Source organism: Mizuhopecten yessoensis, unplaced genomic scaffold, assembly GCF_002113885.1.
Source record: "Mizuhopecten yessoensis strain PY_sf001 unplaced genomic scaffold, ASM211388v2 scaffold1595, whole genome shotgun sequence".
Lineage (NCBI taxonomy): Eukaryota > Metazoa > Mollusca > Bivalvia > Pectinida > Pectinidae > Mizuhopecten > Mizuhopecten yessoensis.
The window spans coordinates 1,037,675-1,048,447 of record NW_018404125.1 but is presented as its reverse complement, the minus strand read 5'-3'; the positions used below and the strand labels follow the sequence as shown (position 1 = coordinate 1,048,447).

General features: G+C 37.1%; 2 protein-coding genes and 1 long non-coding RNA gene across 9 annotated transcripts in view; 1 reads left to right on the top strand and 2 right to left on the bottom strand.

The window, feature by feature from the left end:
* Window positions 1-10,773, top strand: part of LOC110465946 (titin-like) — a 181,897-nt gene that overhangs the window by 609 nt on the left and 170,515 nt on the right. The window contains exon 1 of one of the 7 annotated variants that reach the window (XM_021522171.1): window positions 6,852-6,971. The exons of the other annotated variants lie outside the window; for them this stretch is intronic. The gene's annotated coding sequence lies outside the window, so the exon portion shown is untranslated. Of the gene's footprint in view, window positions 1-6,851; window positions 6,972-10,773 lie in introns of those variants that run through there. 7 annotated transcript variants of the gene reach the window in all.
* LOC110466181 (putative per-hexamer repeat protein 5) lies at window positions 5,029-7,397 on the bottom strand. The gene is made up of 3 exons (XM_021522540.1): window positions 7,385-7,397; window positions 5,136-6,266; window positions 5,029-5,059 (listed from the first exon to the last, which is right to left on the bottom strand). Exons 1-3 carry the CDS (start codon window positions 7,395-7,397, stop codon window positions 5,052-5,054), a joined length of 1,152 nt encoding a protein of 383 aa, XP_021378215.1. The 3' UTR covers window positions 5,029-5,051.
* The window catches only part of LOC110465995, a 77,973-nt gene continuing 76,501 nt past the window's right edge, over window positions 9,302-10,773 (bottom strand). The window contains exon 4 of the long non-coding RNA XR_002464684.1: window positions 9,302-9,498. This is a non-coding gene — a long non-coding RNA (uncharacterized LOC110465995). The remainder of the gene's footprint in view (window positions 9,499-10,773) is intronic.

The window sequence follows — 10,773 nt, the reverse complement described above, 5'->3', positions numbered from 1 at the left end:
AGCCTGATTAGCAAAGGGGGAGGGGGGTTCTGATTTAGTTTAAGCCCACCAACCACATGTCATTTTCCATTTGTCATATCACTGGACCCTCCCCCAAACCCCACCCCACCCCACCTCACTCCACTCCACTCCACTCCATCTTTCCTCATTCCACTGGATAGGCCCCAGGTTGTCGCTTAAAATCAGGACATCCTGTCAGGGAGTCCCCGTTCATGATCATGTGTATAAACAGCGGAGAGCTTTATTATTACTGAGCAGTAGCTCATTTGAACAAAACAGTGACTCACCCCTAACAAGACATATGGTCAATGACGGGAATACATCATAATGTGACATGTCATATTTCAATGTTATTTTTTTGACTGGATGCTATCTCAGAGCTCTAATTATACCATAATAACATAAAAACCGACAGGACAACCTAAAAACAATCAAAACGAAAAAAGATAAATTCTCCTGATCCAGCAGTGTATTGTAAGCTTCTTCCCGGATATATTCATAAGCTCCTGTCTTATGAGTATTTAAGTGTAATCCTTTTAATTGTTTAAGGTTTTGGATGATTTCTGTTCGTATTTTGAAAGGTTGGTAGCTGATTATGATTATTATATCAAATATGGCAGGTTATTGGACTTGAATTCTATGAATTGAAAAAATATCTTTTTTGGGAGTTTTGAATCTTTGTTTTGACATTGTAAAATACTGTAAATGATAAATACTAGACATGGTGTACTGTAAATGATAAATACTAGATATGATGTACTGTAAATGATAAATACTAGACATGATGTACTGTAAATGATAAATACTAGACATGATGTACTGTACATGATAAATACTAGACATGATGTATTGTGCATTAACAGCATAGTTAGAAAAGTGGAGAGAGTTTTTGTGATAAAATGTCGACATGAACATCTGTTGGGTTACGTGTTATCCATCGGAGTATCATGTCACTAGGAAACTCACTGGACCCCTCGGCCCTGGTCTTCTCAGTTACCATGGCGACAGTACCCTTAGCGCCCAGATGTGGTGGTGTAAAAAATACAGATTGTTACAAAGACATGACATGCTGATGACAAATTAGGCAGGAAAAGGAGCAGTGAGGAGGATAATTACAATCTGTCTAATTGATAGAAACGTGGGACCCTCATGAAGCACTTACTGTCTTCTGGTAACCTGGAAAAGCATACAAGGCATGTGTGAATGTGATCATGGATAAACCATAGAAATTATGACTAAAGGATGTCAATTTTGTACATACCATATTCGCCCTAATTAATGCCAAAATGCTAAATCCACTATCCTTTTTCTTGTAATAAATGCTATATCCACTATCCTTTTTCTTGTAATAAATGCTATATCCACTATCCTTTTTCTTGTCACCATGATTTTTTGAGAGCAAAATTTTACAAATTACTCAGCTGCTAGGGTGTTGATCACATTTAATATGGTAAGAAATTTTAAAGCAAATCTTCAAACATTGACATGGAATAAAATGGACAGAAAGGACTTATGATGGCCCATAGGATTACAAAAAGTATGGAATAAAGGTAAGTTCTGTCAATAGCCTGCAGTGTAGGCATCCAATATCAATAAGGGAATAGAAATATATGGCACTGGACAAAATAATTACCTCAGAAGCAATGCGTAATTTGAGCTTTTCGTGAGTGCACTGTATAGAGCAATTAAATAAAGTGCGAAGCTGAAGGAAACAGCATCCTTTCTATGATGACAACACCTTATATGGAAGTATCACTAATATGCGGAGCCCTTTATCACTTTCCTTTATTTGTAATTTGTCATAAAAGGCCTAGAGTGACGAATACGTTAATGCAGTCATGCACACTTCATTACCACCTAGTCAGTTTTAGGTTTCACCGTGTGCTGGGTCCCCACTGAAGTATTGCTGGGTCCCCACTGAAGTATTGCCAGATACTGGATTGGGTGTGATGTTCTCAGCTAGTTTTTCTCTCAGACAGGCCTCAGCTATAATTTCTCCCAAACAAATTCTGTTTTATCAATATGTTTGGCTAGACACCATTGTAGTAGCTCCGACTGTCTGCCTCCCAAACAAAGGAAGAAATCAATAAAAACAGATGAAGCATTTCACCAAAATGCATTAAGCTTGATAAAGTCAAGAGTTCTTCATTTAGAAAATTTGATTGTATAATGCCAGGTCATTGAGTGGTAAAAGCTCTTTGTCATGTTCTGTTAGTATTGCTAAAGGCATAAAAGTGGAATCACCAACACACAACATAGGTCCACTATGAAATGTGCTTCTTCTACACGTTTTCAAATATGTAATTAATTTCTTGATTTTTGTGCTTTTTCAAATATTCAACTTTTGATAGATCTATTTAGATTGAAATGTAAATTTGACCTGGTTTAAAATGTCGATTTTCTGGCTTCCATAATAGGAAAATATGGCATTTACAAAACTATATCATATATATGTTTCACTTTAAATATGAACAAGAGGTGCGTCTGGTTTGGATGCTACTTAACATTGTTGAGGCATCCTTTACTGATGTCTATAGGATTACCACAGCTATGCACCTTCAGTCCCATGTAAAATGTCTGGAATGTCAGCAATGTTGTATTGAAACAGTTTCCACTTGTAAATCTTGTTAAAACTTGGCCAAGTGTTAAGTATTGTTTTCCTCCTCACAGTAGCTACTGTGTGATCTATGTTATCTACAGTTTTATTTAGGATGTATACAGGTATTACACAGCTTATTAAACATTCTTACCTGAGTTACATAGGGTGTATACAGGTATAACACAGCTTATTAAACATTATTACCTGAGTAACATAGGGTGTGTAGGGTGTATACAGGTATACATACTATTCAGGTATTACACAGCTTATTAAACATTCTTACCTGAGTTACATAGGGTGTATACAGGTATACATACTATACAGATATTACACAGCTTATTAAACATTCTAACCTGAGTTACATAGGGTGTATACAGGTATACATACTATACAGGTATTACACAGCTAATTAAACATTCTTACCTGAGTTACTTAGGTTGTATGCAGGTATACATACTATACAGGCATTACACAGCTAATTAAACATTCTTACCTGAGTTAAATAGGATGTATACAGGTATACATACTTTACAGGTGTTACACAGCTAATTAAATATTCTTACCTGAGTTACTTAGGTTGTATGCAGGTATACATACTATACAGGTATTACACACCTCATTAAACACTCTTACCTGAGTTACATAGGATGTATACTGGTGTCTGACCAGTGACCAACTCCTACATAACGTCACCAACTCTTACACAATGCCACCAACTCTTACATAATGTCACCAACTCTTACACAAAATTAATGTCACCAACTCTTATACAATGTCACCAAATCAAACAAGATGTCACCAACTCTTACATAATGTCACAGACTCTTACACAATGTCACCAACTCTTACACAATATCACCAACTCTTACATGATGTCCCTAACTCTTACACAATGTCACCAACTCTTACACAATATCACCAACCCTTACACAATGTCACCAACTCTTACACAATGTCACCAACTCTTACACAATGTCACCAACTCTTACATAATGTCACAAACTCCTACACGATATCACCAACTCTTACACAATGTCACCAACTCTTACATGATGTCCCTAACTCTTACACAATATCACCTACTCTTACACAATATCATCAACTCTTACATAATGTCACCAACTCTTACACAATGTCACCAACTCTTACATAATGTCACAAACTCTTACACGATGTCACCAACTCTTACAAGATGTCACCAACTCTTACACAATGTCACCAACTCTTATACAATGTCACCAACTGTTACACAATGTCACCAACTCTTACACAATGTCACCAACTGTTACACAATATCACCTACTCTTACACAATGTCATCAACTCTTACACAATATCACCAACTCTTACACAATGTCACCAACTCTTACACAATATCACCAACTCCTACACAATGTCACCAGCTGTTACACAATGTCACCAACTATTTCACAATGTCACCAACTCTTACACAATATCACCAACTCTTACACAATGTCACCAACTCTTACATAATGTCACCAACTCTTACACAATATCACCAACTCTTACGCAATGTCACCAACTCTTACACAATATCACCTACTCTTACACAATGTCATCAACTCTTACACAATATCACCAACTCTTACACAATGTAACCAACTATTTCACAATGCCACTAACTCTTACCAACTCTCCCCAACTCTTGTACAATATCACTAACTCTTACATGACGTCACCAACTCTTACACAATGTCACCAACCCTTACACAATGTCACCAACTCTTACACAAGGTCACCAACTCTTATACAATGTCACAAACTCTTACATAATGTCACCAACTCTTACACAATGTCAGCAACTCTGACACAATGTCACCAACTATTTCACAATGCCACTAACTCTTACCAACTCTCACCAACTCTTGTACAATATCACTAACTCTTACATGACGTCACCAACTCTTACACAATGTCACCAACTATTTCACAATGCCACTAACTCTTACCAACTCTAACCAACTCTTGTACAATATCACCAACTCTTACATGACGTCACCAACTCTTACACAATGTCACCAACTCTTACATGATGTCACCAACTCTTACACAATGTCACCAACTCTTACACAATGTCACCAACTCTAACCCTTCATGCATTTTCTCCATAGCACTTTAATGTTGACATGATCTTCATTCAGATTGTGACTTAATACACATTATGTGTTCTGATGGGGTCCTGATTGTTCCTCTCAGTATGTGTGATTAACAGGCAAACATGCATGAACATGGATAGCACCAACTGTAGAACCAGTCAGTGATGTCACTCAAGTACAGCACTGTGAGGTTATGTGAGATTTTACGTGACTTGTTACATGAGGAAACCTGTGAACACCCTGGAAAGTAAAGATCACCAGCAATCAATATATACCAGTACACCTTTCATACATGTATAGTAAGAACTTTGTACCAAATTATTTGGTGATAAACTGTCAGCACCCTGTCCCAGAGAAGCATATTCTCTTGTTCTATTAGCACATGTCCCAGAGAAGCATATTCTGTTGTTCTATTAGCACCTGTCCCAGAGACAGCATATTCTCTTGTTCTATTAGCACCTGTCCCAGAGACAGCATATTCTCTTGTTTTATTAGCACCTGTCCCAGAGACAGCATATTCTCTTGTTTTATTAGCACCTGTCCCAGAGACAGCATATTCTCTTGTTTTATTAGCACCTGTCCCAGAGACAGCATATTCTCTTGTTTTATTAGCACCTGTCCCAGAGACAGCATATTCTCTTGTTTTATTAGCACCTGTCCCAGAGACAGCATATTCTCTTGTTTTATTAGCACCTGTCCCAGAGACAGCATATTCTCTTGTTTTATTAGCACCTGTCCCAGAGACAGCATATTCTCTTGTTTTATTAGCACCTGTCCCAGAGACAGCATATTCTCTTGTTTTATTAGCACCTGTCCCAGAGACAGCATATTCTCTTGTTTTATTAGCACCTGTCCCAGAGACAGCATATTCTCTTGTTTTATTAGCACCTGTCCCAGAGACAGCATATTCTCTTGTTTTATTAGCACCTGTCCCAGAGACAGCATATTCTCTTGTTTTATTAGCACCTGTCCCAGAGACAGCATATTCTCTTGTTCTATTAGCACCTGTCCCAGAGACAGCATATTCTCTTGTTTTATTAGCACCTGTCCCAGAGACAGCATATTCTCTTGTTTTATTAGCACCTGTCCCAGAGACAGCATATTCTCTTGTTTTATTAGCACCTGTCCCAGAGACAGCATATTCTCTTGTTTTATTAGCACCTGTCCCAGAGACAGCATATTCTCTTGTTTTATTAGCACCTGTCCCAGTGACAGCATATTCTCTTGTTTTATTAGCACCTGTCCCAGAGACAGCATATTCTCTTGTTTTATCAGCACCTGTCTCAGAGACAGCATTTTCTGTTGTTTTATCAGCATCTGTCTCAGAGACAACATGTTCTGTTGTTTTATCAGCATCTGTCTCAGAGACAGCATTTTCTGTTGTTTTATCAGCACCTGTCTCAGAGACAGCATGTTCTGTTGTTTTATCATCATCTGTCTCAAAGACAGTATATTTTGTTATTTTGTTAGCACCTGTCTTTGAGACAACATGTTCTGTTGTTTTATCAGCACCTGTCTCGGAGACAGCATGTTCTGTTGTTTTATCAGCACCTGTCTCAGAGACAACATGTTTGGTTGTTTTATCAGCATCTGTCTCAAAGATAACATGTTCTGTTTTTTTAGCAGCACCTGTCCTATTAATCTACAGTTTTCTCTCTATTCTTTAAAATGCAGAGCAACAAAAATAACGATATTTTGGAGAAACCTTAAAATGAAACTATCATGTCTTGCCTACTTAAAGGAAGCCATCAAATGTGATTTTTAGAAAATTGCAGCGTTATCGCAGTCAATATTTAGCTCATATTGCAAGCTTGGATGCTTTCAGTTTAAGAGATTGGAGTATGAAATTATTCTTATTATGACACCATATTTGCACTGAGCAATGAACACTCATTGACATTTGAAGATACTAAGTACAGCTAATAAATATAATATTTATAAATTTCATTATTGTTTGAGTCCACAAGATGTTAATGAGCTTGCAGCGGAATGTACTTAATATAGACACTTATCTATATGTTTATATATAGGAGATAAATCTTCTAGAGTTAACATGCTATCTCTGTGGGTGCATACATGTACAGCTATGATGGTCCCCTTGTTATCTTACCTGTACATACCTGGGTACAGTACGCTACACTGTCGACGAGGGGAGGACTGCCGAGTCAGACATTTTGACTGAACGACTCAAAAAGAAAGAAGATGTCTGTAAAAGATTACTGATACTGGATTAGGTATTTTTTGCATTATTGATTGGTGAGTTAATATTGTTTTCACTTGAATATGAATTACAGATATACTTGAATTGGTTGTTCTGTACATAAATGTATCACTGGTATCTGTGTAGCAGTGGGAGGCACAGTATTTGGACAAACCATTTATAACAATTTATAATATAAACACCTTACTTCAGTGGACATCACAAACAATATATAATACCACTGAACATCTTACTTCAGTGGACATCACAAACAATATATAATACCACTGAACACCTTAGTTTAGTGGACATCACATACAATATATAATACCACTGAACACCTTACTTCAGTGGACATCACAAACAATATATAATACCACTGAACACCTTAGTTTAGTGGACATCACATACAATATATAATACCACTGAACACCTTACTTCAGTGGACATCACAAACAATATATAATACCACTGAACACCATACTTCAGTGGACATCACAAACAGTATATAATACCAACTAACACCTTACTTCAGTGGACATCAATAACAATATATAATACCACTGAACACCATACTTCAGTGGACATCACAAACAGTATATAATACCAACTAACACCTTACTTCAGTGGACATCACAAACAATATGTAATACCACTGAACACCTTACTTCAGTGGACGTCACAAACAATATATAATACCACTGAACACCTTACTTTAGTGGACATCACCAACAATATATAATACCACTGAACACCTTACTTCAGTGGACATCACAAACAGTATATAATACCACTGAACACCTTACTTCAGGGGACATCATAAACAATATATAATACCACTGAACACCTTACTTCAGTGGACATCACAAACGATATATAATACCACTGAACACCCTACTTCAGTGGACATCACAAACAATATATAATACCACTGAACACCTTACTTCAGTGGACATCACAAACAATATATAATACCACTGAACACCTTACTTCAGTGGACATCACAAACAATATATAATACCACTGAACACCTTACTTCAGTGGACATCACAAACAATATATAATACCACTGAACACCTTACTTCAGTGGACATCACAAACAATATATAATACCACTGAACACCTTACTTCAGTGGACATCACAAACAATATATAATACCACTGAACACCTTACTTCAGTGGACATCACAAACAATATATAATACCACTGAACACCTTACTTCAGTGGACATCACAAACAATATATAATACCACTGAACACCTTACTTCAGTGGACATCACAAACAATATATAATACCACTGAACACCTTACTTCAGTGGACATCACAAACAATATATAATACCACTGAACACCTTACTTCAGTGGACATCACAAACAATATATAATACCACTGAACACCTTACTTCAGTGGACATCACAAACAATATATAATACCACTGAACACCTTACTTCAGTGGACATCACAAACAATATATAATACCACTGAACACCTTACTTCAGTGGACATCACAAACAATATATAATACCACTGAACACCTTACTTCAGTGGACATCACAAACAATATATAATACCACTGAACACCTTACTTCAGTGGACATCACAAACAATATATAATACCACTGAACACCTTACTTCAGTGGACATCACAAACAATATATAATACCACTGAACACCTTACTTCAGTGGACATCACAAACAATATATAATACCACTGAACACCTTACTTCAGTGGACATCACAAACAATATATAATACCACTGAACACCTTACTTCAGTGGACATCACAAACAATATATAATACCACTGAACACCTTACTTCAGTGGACATCACAAACAATATATAATACCACTGAACACCTTACTTCAGTGGACATCACAAACAATATATAATACCACTGAACACCTTACTTCAGTGGACATCACAAACAATATATAATACCACTGAACACCTTACTTCAGTGGACATCACAAACAATATATAATACCACTGAACACCTTACTTCAGTGGACATCACAAACAATATATAATACCACTGAACACCTTACTTCAGTGGACATCACAAACAATATATAATACCACTGAACACCTTACTTCAGTGGACATCACAAACAATATATAATACCACTGAACACCTTACTTCAGTGGACATCACAAACAATATATAATACCACTGAACACCTTACTTCAGTGGACATCACAAACAATATATAATACCACTGAACACCTTACTTCAGTGGACATCACAAATAGTATATAATACCACTGAACACCTTACTCCAGTCATTCTGACAGAAGTAACTGTGAAGTCATTAGCGTTAATGTTATAACAAATAAATGAAAATCTATTTTAATTAATATTGGATAAGGAACTGATTCAGGCTTTTTAAGTGATTTAATGAAACTTTATTCAAAGTGTAGAATTGATCTTGATGAATCCCTTATGTTATCTACGAGGACTTCTATAAATAGACAGTCAATAATCCAGTCACCCTCTGATGAAGTCTAATGTGTCACCTTCTCATTTATACTGTACACAGGTATATGTTCTCAGCTTCTGAACATGTTTTGGTTACCTTTTGCCTGGAAAAGAAGGAAAAAAAATGGAGTAATTATTTAGTTCAATCAATGTTACTCATGGTTTAGTGTTGATTTAGTCTGACTGAACTTAGTTTCCTCACCTTTCTTTTAGCTACCTAGCATGAAGTGTCAGCAAGCTTATGCTACAACTTATTTTCATTAAGCTACTTCTTGATTTATAAGTATAGGGCATCATATTCAGCCTATAGCTTGCTGGAGTGAAGAGGTATATTAGTTCAAATGAATTGCCTTAACCCTTAATATATAGCAAGGGTGAACTCATGTTAACACTGTCAATGATTTATGGTAACATCACAGCAGGGTTATATGGTCCATCACAGCAAGGTAATATGGTACATGACAGCAAGGTAATATGGTCCATCACAGCAGGGTGATATGGTACATCACAGCAGGGTGATATGTCACATGACAGCAAGGTAATATGGTCCATTACAGCAGGGAGATATGTTAGATGACAGCAAGGTAATATGGTCCATTACAGCAGGGAGATATGTTAGATGACAGCAAGGTAATATGGTCCATCACAGCAGGGTGATATGGTACATGAGAGCAAGGTAATATGGTACATCACAACAGGGTGATATGTCACATGACAGCAAGGTAATATGGTCCATCACAGCAGGGTGATATGGTCCATCACAGCATGGTAATATGGTACATAACAACAGGGTGATATGTACCATGACAGCAAGCTATTATGGTCCCTCACAGCAGGGTGATATGGTACATCCCAGCAGGGTGATATGTCACATGACTGCAAGGTAATATGGTTCATCACAACAGGGTGATATGGCACATGAGAGCAAGGTAATATAGCACAGCAAGGCAAGATGATATATCACATCACAGCAGTATGATATACTACATGACAGCAATATGGTACATCACAGCAAGGTAATATAGTACATGACAGCAAGGCAATATGGTACATCACAGCAGGGTAATACGGTACATGACAGCAAGATCGTCCATCACAGCAGGGTGATATGTTACATGACAGCAGGGTGATATGTTACATGACAGCAGGGTGATATGGTACATGACAGCAATATGGTCCATCACAGCAGGGTGATATGGTACATCACAGCAGGGTGATATGGTACATCACAACAGGGAGATATGTTACATGACAGCAGGGTGATATGGCCCCCGACAGCAAGGTAATATGGTCCATCACAGAAGGGTGATATGGTACATCACAACAGGGGGATATGTTACATCACAACAGGGTGATACGGTACATCACAACAGGGTGAT